The 20296-nt window shown below is 49.8% G+C and overlaps 1 protein-coding gene across 2 annotated transcripts in view; it reads right to left on the reverse strand.

Moving 5' to 3' along the window:
* Hmgcr (HMG coenzyme A reductase) overlaps positions 1-20296 on the reverse strand; it is a 109588-nt gene that overhangs the window by 32841 nt on the left and 56451 nt on the right. For both annotated transcript variants that reach the window (XM_084599535.1, XM_084599534.1), the window contains 4 exons: positions 11123-11312; positions 9607-9718; positions 7766-7853; positions 1398-1482 (listed from right to left, as the gene is read on the reverse strand). In XM_084599535.1, coding sequence (XP_084455661.1) covers positions 1398-1482; positions 7766-7853; positions 9607-9718; positions 11123-11287 — 450 coding nt within the window. In that variant the 5' untranslated portion in view covers positions 11288-11312. The remainder of the gene's footprint in view (positions 1-1397; positions 1483-7765; positions 7854-9606; positions 9719-11122; positions 11313-20296) is intronic.

Below are 20296 nucleotides of genomic sequence, written 5' to 3' on the forward strand. Positions count from 1 at the left end.
CACAAAAAGTGAAACATGTTGCGACAAGAGAAATGATTGACATTGTGTAGCACAAATTCTTCTTGCAATGGATGCTCAGTGTACCCACTTGCACTCGCCTATATTTCTGTCTTTGCTGTATTTTCATCATCGACCTGTATTTACGTCACTGGACAACAAACTAATCATGCGTGAAACCGTTGAGTCGTAAAGCAGTAGCAGCGGCAACTGAGAAAAACTGCGGCCTGCACCAAAACAGCAGACCATGACTGCCCCTAGTGAAGACAATAATTGCAGCACTTTGCATTTAATCGCTGTAAAAAAGAATGCTTTTTACAATATTTTCTTTATTCTAAAAAAAAAAATGCTTTTGTTTTATCTATTTCATGACCTAGCGATAGAAATGTGCCGCACAATGTTGTCGATCAACATGAGGTGACGGTGCTGCAACAGTTGTGTCGCAGATGGCGATGATTGTGGACGGATGATAAACACAAATGCGCTCGAATCAAGTGCCCTTACTTTCCCTGAGCATCATTGTGCCCCCTCTGTGTACAGCAAGGCAAGGAGAAATATACATGAACACCCTTAGCAACAACAAACTCGAGCACGCGTGATGCCAGTATACAGATCAGTGTTTCACTATCAGGGGCTATCCAACAAGCTCGAGCACGCGTGATGCCAGTATACAGATCAGTGTTTCACTATCAGGGGCTATCCTCCAACATGGTAGATTGCAAGCAGCGGCTGCTAGATGGCAGCGCATTCTGCATACCGCCTATATATTCATAAATCCACCTTTTTCACAAGATGTGGCACCCTCTGGGGAGTGGTTGAAAATTTGTCTGCTACTGGTTGAAAGCCCCCTATGGAGACGCCACTGCCTCCGAAACTGTAATGTGTGTACTTGACAGCTACCGCTATCTATCACGTGCACCTGTCATGAATACGAACTACTCATGCCCCCCCTTTGTGATCAGCTCCAGCTTCCCCGACTGCGGAGGCCAAGAACTGGTTCATTTTCAACCAAGGAAGGTGTGCGCATGCGCAGATCTACCTTGTGAAAAAGACGGATAATCAAAATTAGCTAAATTTACTCACCTTGCAAGTTCAGTGCCAGTTCATAAGCTTTATCAACCATTTTCAGCTCACAAGCATTACGAGGGCAATATTTTTCTGCAGTAAGATGCATAATACTGAGATAGCACCAAAAATGGTGCTCTATGAGAAATAAAGCAATACTGCAAGTTCTGAAGGGGTGCAAAAATGATGCTGTTATTGAATACATGCTAGAAGAATATAAGATGTGAGTTACATCTTTGTGAATTTGCATCTCGAAACATTATTTGAATTTTGCTGGATTCATTGTGCAGTGTAAAGTCTATCTTGAAAGCACTTAAAAGGTGTGCCTCACAAACCTGCGAGCTGGAGCTGAGGGCAAACTGGGCCAGGAGACCAGCCTTGGATAGGTCAATAAGAAGCAAGAAGAATGGCAGTGCCTCTCTGCAAAGAAAAGAGTCATACAAATCAAGAGGGTACGCAGAGCGACAGGAGGTCTTAATATTGGATATAGGAGCAGTCCAAATGCATGTTAAGGCAAGCTGCCACTACAACACGGCTCCCCCTTGCACTCTGTTTGTGACAGTAAGACTTGCTGTTGGGCTGGCTGAAATTCTAACATAATGTTGCACCAACAAAAGTTCAGTTTATTTCACGCTGGTTCATCATAGTTTCTGATAAGCACAGCCAACACGTTTAGCAATGTGCTTAAATAAGGAAGTAGCTACCGAACTTTTCTCTTCTTTCACCTGTCTTATTTGGTCAGATCACTGTAATCGCAGCCAGCAGACGCTGGAATGCAAATGTGGCATGGCACTTCAATGGCTCTGCCGCATCTACAGTGGACAGGAAACAACCCTGGTTGATCGCCCACACTTCTGCCACAGAAACATCACTGCACAATGCAACGGTTTTCCTTGCGGACCACCGGGCGTTATATTCGCGCTTTCCCCCATTTTTAACACCGCGTTCGTCGTAGAGTACGAGCCTGCCGCGCCGCTACGCGCCCGGTTCCAGGGTTTCCAGGGTGTCGGCGCCAGAACGGGAAAAAGAAAGAAAGAAATCACGGTTCGCACAACCGGGGAAAAAAAAAAAAATACAGTAGCAGCGCGAGGAAGGAAAGCGGCCGTCGAGGAAATGCGACCGTGGTAAATGCCGACAACGACGAAGTGGCAACAGGGAGGGAGCGAGCGCCTCGGCCTTCTTAGTCGCACTTGGGCACAACGCGTAAACTGTGCTCAGATTCGGTCTCGGCGGAGGCAGCGCCCAGACCTGAAAGGTATGGAGCCGAACTCCGGAGGGTCGCAAGTGCGCCCTTGACATTTAACCCGCTTCGCCGGCGACGCTCAAGATGCGCGGAAAGGGAAGGGGGAGAGGGCTTGTTGACCGCATCCTACCTAAACATCCTACCAACTTCTCTTTCCCACTCTCATTTGTGCTTGTCTGCTTCTACCCTCAGGCTTATCTTATCTTATAGCTTATATAGGTATAGCATCTGGGGAAGAAAAGTTTTATCGCGCTTCCCGGCATTCGATTATGACAATCGATGAATTTTTACGGCGCTAGGGCAACTTGGCGAGAGCGCCATTCAGTTCGCTCATTTCCCAAAGCATTTCACACCGGAGAGGCCGAGCATTTCTGACCTCGCACTTTACATGCTTAGAATTAGGGAGCCTACATGTACCGGTTTTTGTGTAGGCTCCCTAGTTTAAATTATCTGACACAAAATCGCTGCGTTGATGCACTCGCTGGTAGATATACCCGAGCAAGTGTTTGAGAACGCGGGCAGCAGCTAGACCACATCCCACAGTCGAAGTTGACGTTCCTAATTGTACGTTTGCGCGAGCCGCTTCGCAAGTCTGCACGTCTTCGGTAGCTTCTCATGCCATCCTAAGTCACACGTCCCAACCTCACCCCGTGCGCTTCTGAAGGTAACAGCGGCGGCAGAAAGTTAGGTGGCCAGATGAAATTGAGAAATGGATGCAGCTAGCACAGGACCGGGTTCTAACGTTGCCCTCACTTGTATGCCTCTGATGTCTCTCTCTCTCTCTCTAGCGCGCAGTATTTCTCTGTCTATCCTCTTATTCAGTCACAGACCCACGCCTTGAAGGGCCGCTGTCCAGGGACGGACCTTTTAAGCAAAGGAGCCCAATGTTTCGATCAGGTACCGGAGATAGTCTGCGCAGCAGCAAAAATACAAATCAAAGCTCTCTCATCCTCCCTGTCGGGAAACCAGCTTCCTCCTTTCTCTACGAGCCGCAAGGATGACGTCGTAGTCTAAAACGACGTCCATTGGTCCGTCTAGCTGTCTGAGGGTGAAGAATGGGTGTCTGCGCTCTCTGTGCGCTTTTCCCTCGCCACGGCCGGACTGAATCCAGCGGCGCACGCTCCCTCGCCCGCTTTTTTTTTCTTTTTTGCCACGCCCACTCAGAATTCCCATCGGGACCCATAGCATCTATTCAGGACTGCAGCCCTTCGCCAGGCACACAGCACCGTAACCGAAGTGTTACAGCGCACAAACGAGATATCTGAAATAGACAGGCACCTTCTAAAATTATGGGATCGGCGCGCGAAGCTCGTTCGCCGTTGGAAGAGCCAAAAGTTGAACCGACACCTCCGAGTCCGTATAGCCGCGCTCACGGAAGAGGCCCAAACATACGCCGCGCAACGCTCGCACCAGAACGGGCAACAGTTCTGCGAGGCACTCTGGGCACATCTCGAACCTGGGCAATTCTCAGAAACCTAATAGATCCGACCAAGTTTAAGTCCGAAGCGACCCGCTCTCTCAAGCGAATTTCCCACCTGTTCCCGGGCGACGATGCAGATCTTCTCACAGCGCTTGGCGACAGATATATAGGCGCTGCGACTACAACACCCAGCGAGATTAACTATTAGGGCACACCGAATCGAGCTTTGGATGCCCCCATAACGACGGCAGAAGTATACGCTGCGGCGCGATCCTGCGTTCGTAATACGGCGGCTGGTGCGAACAAAATCACGAACGCCATAATACGCAACCTCAGCAAGGACCAAATTAAGGATCTAATTAAGTACATTAACGATGAGCTCTGGGGAAAAAACGTCATCCCTCAAGTGTGGAAACACTCCGAAATCATCGTCATTGCGAAGCCAGTGAAGCTGCCCACAATCGAGGCGCTCCGTCCTGTCTCGCTCACGTCCTGTCTGGGCAAACTATACGAGCGGGTGATTCAAACTAGTCTTCAAAACTATACTGAAGACAACAACCTCTTCCCTTCTTCCATGATCGGCTTCCGATCCGGGCTATCAACCCAAGGCGCCTTCCTTCTACTCAAGGAGGAAGGCCTGGCGCACATTACCAGCGGAGGGGAGCACATTGTGATGGCACTTGATTTCAAGGGCGCATTTGACAACGTGTGTCACGATGCCATCCTAAGAAAACTAAGCAACCTTAATTTCGGGGAACGCGTCTTCAACTACGTTCAAAATTTCCTGTCAAAACGAACGGCTACAATCGGCATGGGCGACACACGCTCGGACACCCAGGTCATGCCGCACAAAGGTACGCCTCAGGGCTCGATAATCTACCCCCTCCTTTTAAATACAGCCATGATTGGTGTGGCCAGAAGCCTTCAAACCGTTCCAAGCATTGGATTTACACTGTATGCCGATGATATAACTATATGGACTACCAAAGGCTCTCTGGCGGCCAAGATCATCCGCATAGAAGGACGTTGCTACAAGTCACCAGGAGATATTCAGGTTCTCCTACACAGCGTCCCCGTCCGAGAAGTCCGACAAATCCGCATCCTCGGCTTATGGCTCCAGAGCAACATAAAAGCTACCCACGCCATCAAGTTGCTATCGACCGCAACGCAGCAAGTCGCGAAAATGATCAGAAGAGTGGTACGCAACCGGACAGGCATGCGGGAGGAGGACACACTACGCCTCATCCAAGCACTCGTGGTAAGCCGCATTTCATATGGCCTACCATATCTAACATTAATTCGACAAGAACTCAACAAAGTAAATGTCATCTTACGTACTCCATACAAACATGCACTTGGCCTTCCTACCTATACTTCAAACGCCAAACTCGAGGCTCTTGGAGTACACAACTCATACGAGGAGATTCAGGAGACTCCCAAGCAGCCTGTCGGCTCCTACTTGCAGGAAGAGTACCCAAGAAACTTATAGGCTTAACCACCAACTCGCTGAGCGCCAATTCCTCCCTAAAACATCAGATCACGTGGGTGCCTGGTCACGCGGGATTAGAGGGCAACGAGGTCGCGGACGCACTAGCTCAAGGACATACCAACCGAGCGGGCTCCAACGCCGACTCAAATTCTCTTCCCGAAGTTTCCGCCACTTACAGCACACGATTCCACTTCCTGAGACAGCATTGACAGCACTTTCCCCCTCCACACAAGAAGCTAAATGCTCAGGAAGTTCGGGACTGGAGGCAACTCCAGGCAGATACATTCCCCAATCTCCACAAACACAGCATAAGTTTTCCCAGCGCCATAAAGGTGACTGTCCATGGTGCGACGATAGGCCCGACACATACCACATCACATGGGGATGCAAGGGCCCGAAACCCTCGGACATCAAAACATATAAAACGAAGGAGCAATGGGAGACCTCTCTGCTCAGCTCGGAGCTAGAACTGCAGCGCGCACTCGTTGCACAGGCTAGAGCGGCAGCCAAGGCCAGTGTAGTTTTGAAATGAAAACACCGACCATTGTAATTTTTCCTCGAGTCTTTCATTTTCCAGGCTAATAAACGTTTTCTACTACTACTACACCTCCCGCCAAACGCGGTGGAGGAAGGGGAATTTGCCTTGCGGAGGCTAAACGACCGGGCAGGAGAGAGAAAAACCTTTGCGAGGGAACAGGAGGAGAGAAACACGACAGAATCGGGTGATTACGGTGGCTGTAACTGCGTTATTAGTTACTCTTTTCAAAAACATTTTGCGCCCTTGCGTTCAGGGGGCGAAGTCTCACAGTCACCGGGGAACAAAATATTTTTGACTGGAGAGTGGACAGTTGGCCTTAACAGTGAAAAAAATTACGGGAAATGGTTAAAACTTTCAAAAGAATCTGAAACGACAACTTTTTGCATCCTTTATTTACACTCTATGGCATCCAACTCTCCCAGTACGCACTTAACCACTACAGCACACATCTTCCACACCCACTTCCCGGCGGCGGTTAGAGCGGCATTTCGAGCTGCCCTATCTTCTTTCGCCGTAGAGCTAGTAGTTTTGTGGTCTTCCCTCCCGCGACTAGGACACTGGAGCGTCGTCATCCGAATGAAGCTCTGAGCTAAAGTGAGCTAGAATCGATGGTGGTGATGGTAGCTGTACCCTTTGCAACGGGTCGCCAGCGCCTCGCGACGCGGCGGAGCCAAACAGTTCTATAATAAATAAATTAAAAAAAAAACACACACACAAATAACCACGACCTAAACGTCCCATCCATCAGCCTGCTCGTCGGTAACAGTCGCTGAAGCCCTCCGCACCGCACCGCGGCGCCACCAACATTCCAAGCGTTTCTTCGTGTACTCCCCCACAGACCGGTTGGCCTCCGCCGAAGCTTCACCATCGTCGCTGAAACCCAGGGCAGTAAGGAGTGCCGATGCCCCCGTGGAAGGAGACAGAGCCGGGCACTCCAGGACCACGTGGCTGATTGTCTCTTCCTCTGCTCCACAAAGGGCGCGCCCCACGCGTGTGCGTAACACTCCGCAGCGGGCCTCAGCCAGCAGGCCGCTGCCACAGGAGTCGTCATACCAACTCTCCCTGCCGATTGTGGTTTTAGCGGCACAGTAGAAAGCTAAAGTGGACTTCGCCGTCACTCCACTGAGCCACTCCTTCGTTTCTGCCGCCCGCACTTACTCCTTGATCTCCCGCGTCATCCTCATCTGCTCCACACTGGTGGCTCAAAGGGAGCGGGTGTAAGACTGCGCCTCGCCGTGCGGTGTCTCTGGGTACTGACTATGTAGTGGAGTCAATTCAAGCTCCGAAAATCTCTTTTAAAGAATTTGCACCACCACCACCCGCGCCACCGCCGGAGTTTCCTTCGACCCTACCTCTAGCGCGTTGATGTATTTTCTCTCAACGCCCTCTCCAACCCTGTGCTGAAAGGCAGCCTCAAACTGGTCGTCGAAACAAGGTTAGTTACAGTAAGTTACAGCAAGAGGCAGCGATCCCAATGGGTAGAGGTAAAAGTGTCAAACAGGACCGCGATTTACTACGATTTAGGCAGCCAAGAACCGCCCTCCAGTGGCGGCGACAACTACATGCAACGCAGCACTGAGAAAGAGTGACGCAGAACTGTGGGACGCTAGGACCATGGCTGTGGCGTATAGATGCACGTACGGGAGACGGGTTGGTTGCTATGCGCGCACTCTGTGCCAAGCGCCCCGCCACTCGGCTGGCTGAAATGAGATTTTTGATGAAGGGACACAGCACTTAGAGAGGGTATCCGTAAATACAAAGCTGCAAGAAGCCGGCCCATATGGGTACCGCTGAAAACAAATCGCGTGACTATCCCACCGAGACACGATTTGGCAATCAGTGGGTTGAACTCGCGACCTGGCGCGGAAACCCAACAAGCACAATCCGCAGCGCCCTCAGTTCACCGCTTTTGGCACTCATGGAACGAGACAGAACGTGTGTATAAGGCACTGACAAGCACATGCGGCGGACATACGGAGAGAATCAGTTGCGGTTCGCAGCGCCGCCACTCACTTGAGTTCAGACAGGTCGCCTTCGAGGAGATTCACCACGCTGCTGCTGAACACGAAGCTGGAGAAGATTGTGAAAATGGTTGCTATTCCTGCAAGTGAACAGTACAAGAGGAGTTTATTAGAGAAAAGACAACTACAATCTGTCAGAGATGGCGAAGAGAAACAAAGGTCCGAAACTACTAAAACATGCAGCCGCGGAAATTCATGGTTACCTGCTCATGCTATCGAACCGGGAAATAAGCACAGACCACGGCGTTTCTCGCATTTAAATTAATCGCTATAGGCGTCCCTACGCATTTCATTTACATTCTTTTCAGAGAAATAAAGCAGTTTGATGTGCAATCCGGTAGGCTGATCGTGGTCACAATAACACGTTGCCCTTGATTCACGTGTGAAAGCTTGAATCAGTACAGCGGAATGACAGAATGGAATAACAATTATGTATCCATGGCGAGAGGTAAGGCGCACCAAATGGATGAGCGCCTTCAGCGCCTTCTCTCAGCGTCCGCATATCCACCCTTTGCTTTTGCTCCTTCCCTCACGGAGCGGTTCAGGCGTCCACTTCTCCCCAGAAAACAAACCAAGGCGTCCTTCGCCAATCAAGTAGACAGGGTGTGATTTCGTTCCACGGCAGCCTCGCTATATCTGATTTTTAAGTGTTAGTTGTCCGGCAAAGCGGTCTTTCAACTTTTGTCTGAGCTATTATACAGAAGAAGTGCATGATGAGTGACAGGTCATCAATTGTGTGATTTGTTTTTTTTAGTATATACGTACTGCGAAATATAACGTTTACGATACAAGCCAATCTTAAACACTGTTGCGCAGCGTGAATTAGTCCACATGGTTTAATCTGTTCACGCATCAGCCAGTGAATGAGCCCTCGACTGGTCAGTCGAACCTAATTAACATCTGCATAGGGTTACTACTGTTACGTCCGCCATGCTTTCGGCACGCGAACACGTGTAGCACATTGCGGAGAATGAGATGCACTGTTGTGGATTTCCAAAGGGGAAATTTTTCTCAGTGCTCCTTTACTTTTCTTTGAACAAACCATTCTTAGACTTCGCGCTCAGCTCAGTATAGATGCAAGCAAATGATCTTACGGGAAAAGAGAAGATGTCGCAACTGTCGCGCTCACCCGAGTCGCAATTGGAGGGACACCGAAATAGGCGGCTGACCTTTAAACTGCAACGGCATCGCGCAACGCACGGGCGCTTCCTAAATACAACTATGCAACGCTAACGTTTGCCGTATGGGCCAAACGAGAAGATCCATCTCACCCAGACCACGGACGAGGTGTGTGCCCGACACCAGGCGACTCAGTGCCAATTAACATTATTTTAGAGGAGTTGTCAAAGCTAGAAAAACTTTTCTACTTTGTACGCTTCCAGTAACTTTGTTCGTGAACCAATTCAATAGGCGGCATGAATTAATAAAATATTGTGAGCGCGGTCTGTCACCCCTTTCATAAGTATATACCGATCACCATCATTGCTCGCGTCTGTTCTGAGGATCACACGATGTGGACCAGCTGGTCATGGTTTAATGACGTTTGTTGAAGGCAATATATCTACTTAGCGCATGCAACCTGCGTGGAACTGGATTCCACCAACAAAGCAAAAGGCAGCTCACTTGCAAAAGTTGACTGCTCTCAAAATTATGGCGACATAAACAGCGGTGCGAGGTTGCAGTTAAGCGAAAACTGATCGCTTGTCATATGACTTGCGATGTAATACCTCAAATAAGCCGTTAGAAGAGCAGCACGCCAGTACATGTTCGCGCGGTCATAGACAAAGGATGCAATACAAAGCTCGCGAGCATGTAGGGCGTTGCCGCACTCACCTATGAGGTACTTGGAGCCCAGCTTGTAGAGCACCCGGAACTGATGATACACGTACAGCAGGGCCATGCAGCGCGTCACAGTCATCACGACCACGTCCATACCTTTGTCCTCCTGAGGCGACAGCCGTTTAACAGAAATGCCGGCCATATAAGCACAACTTTTCGCGCTCGACAATGGCATGAGTGACGTTTATCTATTTTTACTTAAATTTTTGTTATGCTCTATTGGCCACTCTTTTTATTTTTTTAAGGGAAAAGTTCTTCAGCAAAATTAACGTACGTCATTAGCATCCAGATTGAAGCCATCAGGATATAATTTAAATAAGAAAAACGACTCGATGACTGTGTATTTAACCGGGTACAAAACGGACGAAGTGTAGCACACCCCAGGATGTAAAACGGGATAACGAATAGCATTGCCACGAGGCTGAAACGATAATCCTGTTTCTGATTGCCTTTGAAAACAAGCCTCCGGCGTAAAGCCGGGTAACCGGCATAACTGTGACCGGGTGACCGTCATAAGCAAGGCAGTTGCCAAGTGGTCGGCACCGGCAATTGAAAGGGGGAAAAGAAATGATCGGATTAAAGGACCAGGTAAACATCCTCAAAATTCGTGGAATGCGTTTCTACATTATCCATTGTGCTTAATCAACTGCTGATGACTAGCAGATAAAACACGCCAGTCAGCATGAAGGCCAGCTGGTGATACACTTGCGGGCGCGTACGGGAAACTCCAGCTGTGCTTTCCCCTGTGGACCCATAAAACAGCCCAAGCCGCCTGACAAAAAACATACCGTTTCGTGTGTGCCATTTCCTACTCCACATTAGTTTCAACTAAATAACTGCAAGAGCGTAAGCAATAGACGGCTCGTTATCTATACAGGAAACAGGTTTCGGTGAATTAAATTCATAGATACCGCCAGCACAGTACGCGCTGTCGGAGCTGTACGGGATGGTTCGAACAAAACGCTGAATGGGTCGATAGCCCAGCTGATACATATCCCCGGATTTATGCATGGCGACAGACACTCGTTGTATTAAAAGGAGGCTTTGCGCGAGGAACACAGGCACGTGAAAACGACACGGCTACCCTCGTTATCTTACACATACTCACTGACATACAGTCGTCGTAAGCTACCACATTATGTGAAAGACCACCCGACACAGATGTAAATCCCCGTTTTAGCCAACCCGTATGAATGAGCCTGCGTGGCCAACTTGGCCGCCTGCCACTAGCCAACTACAACATGCCAGATGTATGCTCGCAATTTTTCCTTCACAACGTTGACTACTACAACGCCGACGCGAAGTTTTCTCTTCAACTGGTGTCGCGCCAATACGGGTTTTGTTATGAGCCGCGCTCCATGGCTGGCTTTGCATTGCTATGCAGCGTTCCAAGTCAAGTGAAGGGAGGAACTCCGCAATTCTGAAAACTGGCATGTGGGTCCTAAAGGGGTCCGTCCAGTACGCGTGCACCACCCGGAAGCGAAGACTGTGGGCGCAAAAAAGAGCGCACCTCCTTCATCTGGCAGTGCGGCGACCATCCGCAGAGCTTGCTGCCGGCCAGGAAGGCGGAGCCCATGGAGAGCAGGCAGATAGTGAGCGTGAGGAAGCCCACGATCACCTCCCACGGGTGCGACGCGCACACGCGCCCGTGCGCGTAGAACAGCCGCGCCAGCATTGCCCCCGGGCTGCAGCGCTGGGCCCTGCGCAGCAAAGAGGAGAAAGTCAACAACATGCACAGCTATACACGCTCAAGTCCACAACTCTCTCTCACCACACACGCGCTAGGCCCCACAGTCCCCAAGGCGCTAGGGCTACGCGCACACGCATGTCACGCGGTTCGACTCCACAGAAAATGGAGCGAGCGACGCGCAGATCAGCTATTTAACCAGGAGCGGCACCACCGGCAGCGTCAAAGCGATTTGTTGCCCGCACAGTCAGCGCGTTAAACCACAGGGCCGGAATATATTGCCAGTAACAGCTGGTTCGGCGGTCGGTAACCCCTTACGCGTATATGCGTCCGTCCCCCTCTAGATCACAAAAAGCGTCACTGCCTGTCTCAGTGTAGCTGACTTTTGCGGGGGAGAGGTCTGAAGGACATTCAGATGACGTCGACTACCTCGTTGCGGGTCCTAACTTTAATAGGTGATCGCTATTTGCTTCCAGAGGAAAACACGGGCGGAACAAAACACACAAAGAAAACTAAGTCGCAACAGCTCGTGTCAAAGTCACAGCTGCCACTAAAGCTTTGCAAGGCCTAGAAAAAAAAATAAAGAAACGGTGCGGGAAAGACGCAAAGAAACATAAAAGCACCGTCACAACAGGTGGAGTTGCAGTACTATACGGCAATACCAACACGCAAGTTACTAGACAGATCTACAGGTCAGCATACCAGCGACCTACAGAGCCGGCCCACTGATTACCATGACGCGTTCTGGCCTGCGAACTTGATTCCATACAACAAACAGCGCGGCGCTCGGGTTGCTCCTAGCGGGAGCGAACCGCGCGCTGAACGACACGTGCCGCGAAGGCAAGCATGGCCGGAGGTCGCTGGATTGCGTTTCGCGCAGCCAGGACTGGTTACACGTAAGCAGGTGAGACCTTGCAGCAGAGAAGAATGGGACCCTGCTGCCTCTTCCATGGCCGAACAAGCGCTTGCTTTGGAGTCACACGTTCTGAGGACACATCTTCGTCCCGGGACCGCAAACATGTCCTTGGCGTGAGCTTCTGTGGAAGCCGTGGTTTAATTAACCCACCCTCGCCTCCTGAAATCGTGGGAAGCGTGGGCAGAGGCGCCCTCGGTGGTCGCCATAAGGTGATAAATAACACTGCTCGAAACAACGAAGTCGTGACCTCGAGCACTTTTCGCGCCCAGAGAAATGCAGTCCAATTAGTTCCCGCTGTATCTGTACGCAGCAGAAAGCATTTCAGGCGACCCACCATAGATTATGGTGATGTTGATAGCGTAATTCAGTGACGGCAATAATGACGGATAAGTCGTAATCTTACTTGTCCGTCAAAGCATGATTGCTGACATAGAGATTACAAGATCAGGCAGTGACAAGCCCGAACCTTACTGAGATAACCCTTTCGGTGCATTTCTTTTATTCATTTCTCAGGCTCGATGTGTGGACATTAAAAAGAAATGTTCCCCGCGAAAGCTGAGGACAAGAAATCTCGAAAAACGGCCCTTAAATTTATTCTGCGTTAGAAACTGCTCATACGTGTGCAGAATCGACAGAACTCATGGCGCAACACAGTAAAGGTGCCGAAACTTCGCGAGCCCTGTGCCGCCACCGTTCAGCTCTCTCTCAGTTTCCGCTTCGCATCACGGAAACATCAGCAGCAGCCTGACAGCACCGGGAAGAGGCCTTGCCGACACTCCGCCAACCTCGTCCTGTGCCAGCTGCTTTTATACAATCCCCGTGTAGACGTCAATTTAATCCACCTACCCAACTTTCTACTGCCACCTGCTACGCTCGTACTCTCTTGGTCACCCTAGAGGCCAAAGGTTATCTTGCCTTCGCATTACACAAGTCCTGGCCATGTCCATTCCTCCTTGATTTCGACTAGAGTGTCAGGAGGTTGCGTTCGCTCCTCAGCCCACTATGCACGCTTCCTGTATTTCAAAGTTGCACCTATCATTTTACGCTCCACAGCTCTGTGCGTCGTCCTCAATTTGAAGAGGTCCTGATTCGTGACATGGTCGTCCGCCGTACCGCGGTTTTGTAGATATCCATGGACCTTACTGCTTCCCGATCCATTACAAGAAATGACTGTATTGAGCGGATATTATTCAAAAATTGCAGACACTGCAGTCCACCGAGCTAACTTTTGCACCACTCTCCGGGGCGAACCCCGGAAACTACACAGACGATGCCAGCAGCACGAACGATAACCGCAACGACGACAGAACACTGGATGAAACATACAAGCATGTGACGTATATAAACACAGATATAGCTTTAAAATAAAGGGGAAGTTGGGCGCACTTTATCTGCTGTATTCTGTGGTGTAATGCGTTGCTGCACTTCGCGTACCAGGGCATAGCGAAGGTTCGTATGCTTTAGGTACCCAATTTGCCGTCTTAATTTTTTTATTACAACTTTGCAAAAAGGGTTCTCTGCTTAGGCTTGTGATCGCTTACCGAGTTTAACGTCAATTATTTCCGAACTATTGTATACACCAAAGACCCGCGTACATGACAGCGCTTCTTCGGCGTCGCGTCAGCGCCTCGTCTACAAGCGTCGTCGCTCGGCGCGCGCCAGAGAGGGTGCCCAAATACATGACGGCGTATGAACTGGCGTGGAATCCTGGAAGTTCGAACAATTGTCCCCCATCTGTAGCTAAAATCTTCCTATTCAGCGACGACAGGCACTTACTGGGGAGGGTGGGGAGGCAAGGGGAACAAAGGAGCAGGCATGCACGCGGACAAAAGAGCAGCTCTTTCTTCCGCGGAAACGCTCACGCGTGGTTTGTCATTGTTCCCCGCCTGCGAATCATTTCCGGCATCGACGCTGACATCTGGCACCGCCAGATACCTGCGTCTTTCAGCGTCGCCTCGCTTCAAGGGCGAGAATCGCTCCTCCGGCGACGCCGATAGCCGAGACGCTGACGCTGCGCCGAAGAAACGCTGCTATGTGGTTCGGCCTTAAGAAGAGCCACAAAAACAAATGCTGATGGGAAGGAAATCTCACAGCACCTGTAGCTGCTGGCTATTTAAAAATCGGCATGAGAAGCATTGATGCAATGACAATCACAGAAAAAAACCTTCTTGCTTTACTGACCATATATTTTTCGCGGCGAGCAACAGCTACTGCCTTAGCAAAGTTTTAAATGCACACTCCAGGGAAACAGTGGTAGCGGGTTTGACTGCGATCGCAGCAGGGGCTTTTTTATATATCTTTTTCTTCCCGAAAGCAGTTCCCAGCACGCTAAACTTGAGGTAAAGAAAACATTGAGAGAAAGTTTACCGCAGAACTCCTTGCTATGTGAAAGGTACAGTTGTATTACTTACTCACCCAGAATTCATGGCAGAACGAGGTGTAGAAGCACGCAAAGTGAGAGAAAAAAAAAAGTCAAGAACAGAAAAAGGGTTGAGGCGGAGCCCTCACGGTCCGCTAGCCAGCGTTTCACAAGTGGACCTATCTGCGCCCAGACGAAGAATGCAGGTCGGCAAACAGATATTTCGTTTCATTTTATTATAACTGAAAAGAAAACATGCCCTCATGTCAAACCAATGCAAAATACTAACAGTATGTTACTACGAATCAACGATTATACTCCGTGTGTCGTCGCTTACAAGCAGTTATACATTTGCTTTTTGCGTGCACTGAAAATCCAAGCCCGCTTCCGTTGCACACTTGAAGTTGAAAATGGATAATGTGATTCGCACTTATAGACTACTGCACGTGCAAGCTAGCTGCCAACGCTAGCTAACTGAATGATGGATCTACGTCTATGGCGCTGCGATGCATATGAGGGCCCACGCGTCTATGATTTTGTGAAGACAAGGTGTAGTGCTTGCAAATGCCAGACATTATAGCAGAAGTGCGCTATCTTGGTTTCGTTCCATCTTCGGTCCAGTGAATAACTCTTCAGAGAACACAACGATAGAAGCTGCCTCCTTCAAAAGTATTACAGTTGTCTATTTCGTGCCTAGATAGTATATACTCGGAAACACTTTTTCTTGGCAATGGTGGGCGCAAAGGCAGGGACTTTAAACGTGTCACTCCGCCATGCAGTTCGACCGCGTGGCTTCTGGTCTGCATAGAAGTTGCAGATCATTTCCATTGTTTGCTTCGACAGCCAGCGTTTTTTGAACATGGCTCGAATCTTGTCTGGTGAAAACGCTTCCAACACTTGCGGAGTGGACGAATGAAAACAATCGGAACGCGCGCGACAGACATAAGACGAGAAAACCCGGTGGAACAAAGAAAGTGTTTTAGGCATAACAGATTCATTTCGGAAAATCGGTTCCATGATAAAAAAAATATACCGCAAATAACTGGTGCTATGACTTCAATTTGTTTTTGGAGAAACTGCTCATGTAACTAGGTACTATATTCAGCTAGGTAGGAAGATGATGCGTTTCTGCTCCGTAGCTTCGGCTTCATTGCCAAGAAAAAGTGTCCCCGAGTATAGTGCTGACGATGCTATTTCACGCTTCAATGGCCGAGTCAACGCTGTATCAAGCCCGCCGCCATGCTCTTCGCGCCAGTATGAATGGATAGTGGAGATAAGCAAGGGAGCGTGCACGTAACATGGGAGCATGATAACCTGACTCTTTAAGAAAGATATATCGCCCCACACCGTAGCACATGAAAAAGGCAAGCTGTTTAGCCACCACCACGCGACAATTATTCGATATTTTATCACGCCATCAAGGCAAAGCAGGCGATTATTCCAACTCCGGCTCACTAATGGCAATTTCCACTGGTCGATTGGAGCTAGGGGCCCGAATCTGAATAGAACGGCCTAAACCCTTAACAGAGCGAACGAACCTTGGTCGACCAGCGGAACACGCAGTGTACACGGTGGAAGTAATGGTGAGCCGGCTCCAGAAGTTGAAGTCGCATCAGTGCCGAACTGCGTTGTGACTAATAGGCGAGAGTGCGCTTTCCTATGCATGATTTTAACTCTGTGGACGTTTTTCGACAGACTCGCGCAAAAAAAAAAAAAAAAATGATGCTCCTTTGCCGATATCTCTAAAACCACAAAAAAAAAAAGAAAAAGAAAAGTCCCACAATCTTCAGAACAGACGATATCGCCGACTAGAAATTCCGGCGAGATCCGACTGGTCGGCAGATCGAGCGAGAGCACCCCCGAGTTGCTCCAAACAACCAGTGGAATACGCGCAACTTATCCCGATCGACCAGTGGCTTTGGTTTGTGACACCTGGATGTCACAAACCGGTGACGCGGCCTCTAGGTCTTCGACATTGTTACAAAAGTTTCAAATGACGCTGAACACTGTAGCGAAGGCTCACTGTTGGGTCGGTGCACCGTGTTTATACCACGGCGGTAAACGGGCCGAGTGTGGATCTGTTCCAGGCCAGTGCGGTAGGGCAACACGGATGACACAGACGAGGAGGACCTCCTACAAACGTGTGAGCATATCTACAATCATTGTAATGACAGCGACGAGTCCACCAACGTCATCTTCTATTTGACTGACGTCTCCAACTTGTGGTTCCTGAGGCTGATATTTCTCCCTGGACGGTTCTCAAAACTAGTCTCAGCGAGGTTTTCGGCCACCCCACTAAACGGAAACTTCGCGCCGAACTATGGCTGCGTTCTCAGGCCCAGCAGAAAAATGAAAACAATACGGCATAGCCAAAAACTCACACAATATGCGTCTGTTGCAGCAGATCTCCAATCGCAGTGGGCTCCAAGTGTGTGGTCATCAGCCTGGCGCACCTAGCACGGCCGTGACGTGATTTGAAGCCACCCGACGGACGACCACTGTTGACTCTGTTATTTCGCATCCGCATAGTTGAGCATATATCCTAGCAGTCGACATCCAGAGGTGCCACAATGCACGCGTGACCTTCACTCGCCGCTCCTCTCAGTGGTATACGTGCGTTCACCGCAGTAGCGGACAGGGACTGCTGCAGCCTTGAGTGGCTTTCGCGCAACGAACAAACGGGGTCACAGTCGGCCACTCGTTTGAGCCGTGTTTGCGCAACCAGCTCCGCCCGTAACGGCAAACGCCACACACACGATTTTTATCCGGGAAGAGGCACAACAGGCACGGAGCGGACCGGAAGGACGGATGCTCTGTCCGACTATCATCAAAACAGCCTCTTTCCTAGGGTGACACTCGCAGTGCGAGGGGATTTCTCGTACAATGCACTCGCCCGCCCTGTTTGCCGGCCCGTCAAGCTTGTCATTCGCTTTACGGCGCCGGCGAGACTCTTGTTCTATAACACTCCGCTTGTTATCCTGCGCCCATGTTCAGCGGGATAGCCACGGCGGTCTATAAGGCTCTCTCCCAAAGATAGACTTGTTTCTATTCGAAGCAGACCGCGACTTCGTTACACGCAGCTCCTCCTCGCAAGCGAAGCCGTGTTTGTAAACTCGGCAAACCCAGATTGACTGCTGCTTTGAGACAGAGATATCGAGGCTATCGTGAATCCCGAGCCCAGACGACTTGAGATAAGGCGTCTGGGAGAGCGCCGAGACCGACCTCTTCCGATTCCCTCGCTACAAGTGATGGCAGCGTGATGCACGTCACGTTCACATGCGCGCACCTGCACGCGCGAATACATATAAAGTCACAGCAATGCTTGAATTACCGGAGAACTGATGACGTGCATATACCACTAACACCGATTAAAGCGCATGAAACATTTTTTGTTGATCAATGTGAAAAAAATCTGAAATCATGGAGACAACAGATTAGAAACCAGAAGAAAGAACAACCACACGCCGCCATTGGGAACCGAGCGAGAGCCCGTGGGTTCTCCATACAGAGACCCACTGCAGCGCACGGACGAAAAATGCCCGCAAAGGTCGGACCAGGGCCGACATAAATTGTCACGAACCCTAGTGATCTTCTTTTGTTGCCCGGTCTTATCCCTTTGTGTGTACAGCACAGATCTTGTCTTCTCTGTTTGTTTAAGCTCAGTGTCACCGAGACGCGGCTTTATCATTTTCTTTGTCACGCAAAATGCACCTCGATGTCTCGCGAATGATTTCAGGCACCCACGTTCGTTTCCGCAATGTTCCAGGTTGTTCTAGTCCTTTCTTGCTACTTTATCTTGATATTTCTTCATCAACTTCAAGTTGACCACTGGCCCGACCGTGGTGGTGCAGTGGTTAGGGCGCTCGACTACTAGGCCCAAGGATGCGGGATCGAATTCCGGCCGCTTTTCGATGGAGGCAAGCTAGGCGCTCGTGTGCTGTCAGTGCACGTTAAAGAACCCCAGGTGGTCGAAGTTTCCCGAGCCCTTCATGCGGAGTCTCTCATAACCTTAGTTGCTTGGGGACGTTAAACTCCATAAACCTAAACCATCGAATTGAACGCTGATGAGTGCAGCGAACCCTTTTGCTGATATCGTTGCCGAAGAGTTAGTTATTTTGAGGGCGCATGTCAGGTCAATAGAGTTAATTTTACTGCAATCCCCCAGTCTCTTCGTTTGTGGCGTTTAGAGTTGTCGTGACATCTAGTGGAGGTTCTGCCTTCAATGTTTAAAACTCCCCTACAAGCCGTGGCAAAGCCCTCAACGCGTCGCACCGGAGTACCACCCAACGGTACGCTGAGCCAGCAGCAATCAATAAAAGTTACAAACAAACATTCGCGGCAAAAAGTGGGATATTCAGTCATGAACATGGGGAAATTAGGAGAAATCCGGGTGTTGCATTCTACCGGCCACAGGCCGGCCGCTATGCGATGATAACCAGGCAGATTCGCAGAGTGAAAAGACACTTTATTTCCGGCTCGGAAACATATAGAGATGAAAAGAAAGGAGGGGAAGAAGGGAAGAGGAACCATCGACGCATGCGCTCGTTATCTGCAGCATTGTTGTCTGCAGCATTTTCTTCCCCTAATAGCCGTAGCGCTCCACTGGCTTTCTGGTTCTTGTAGACCGGCGTAGCTCAGGAACAGGCCCTTCGGGAAGGTCGTGAGCCTCGTCTGTCGGGGGCCCTAAGGTCGTAGAAGGCGATTCTGCAGGGAAGTGGCGTGGGTTCGAATCCCATCCTCGTCGCCACTGTTGCGTTCTACCGGCCACAGGCCGGCAGCTACGTGATGATAACCAGGCAGATTCGCAGAGCGAAAAGACGACGCTTTATTTCCGGCTCCGAAATATATAGAGAAGAAAAGAAAGGAGGGGAAGAAGGAAAGAGGGACCATCGAAGCATGCGCTGGTTATCTGCAGCACCGGGAACAAGTGCGACGTAGACAAAACAGTTGTTTTCTTTGCGTATTAGAGAAGGGGGGAAAAACGACAGAAGCAATGTTGTCCTGAGGTTTAAACAAAGATGAAAGAAAAAAATTAATCCTTTCCTCAACATGATTCGAAAGCAAGACCGTATGACGGCCAGGAAAAAGGAACTATGAATAAAAGCGCAGCAGCATCCAACACATAACGTAAAGTTTCTTCGGTACTTTACGCGCTTAGGTTGGCATTCCGAAGGTCAACAGTGAACAGGCCATCTAGCCGGTGCCGACAACGGCCCGTGATAGAAGCCCATTAGCTTCTTTAACTCGCTGTTTCTGGCCTAGGACTGTTTTGCGAACGTTCTCCACCAGCAGCGAGAACAGAGGAATAAACATGGGGTACTTACGGAAGAAACGAGAAAAGAAAGGAAGCTCGAGGTCCTTCTCAGTACTCAGATAGGATACACTGCACCAAGTGCATCGCTTACAGCCACGAAGCCCAGTTAAACTTCCAAATGAACGCGTCGCTGCTTTCCGACAAGGCCTGGAGATATGGCGTGATGCGTACTTGACGTGCTCCCTCTGTGCCTGTGAATTTTCCAGCGAGTTAATTGCTCGAGTTGGACGGACGTTTTCCGACTACAGCTGGCCACGAGTGTCTGGATGGGCACAAATCACTCCACTCTTCAAGACAACAGCGAACAGTATGCACTTGTCGCCCATGTGCCTTTCTCTTTCTCCGTCTTTTATTTTTCTCCGCTGCTTCTACCAGAAATAGCTGCGGTTACCGCTATCTAAGGGAAAG

This window comes from Amblyomma maculatum, chromosome 3, assembly GCF_055883805.1.
Source record: "Amblyomma maculatum isolate TAMU_Amacu chromosome 3, ASM5588380v1, whole genome shotgun sequence".
In the NCBI taxonomy this organism is placed as follows: Eukaryota; Metazoa; Arthropoda; class Arachnida; order Ixodida; family Ixodidae; genus Amblyomma; species Amblyomma maculatum.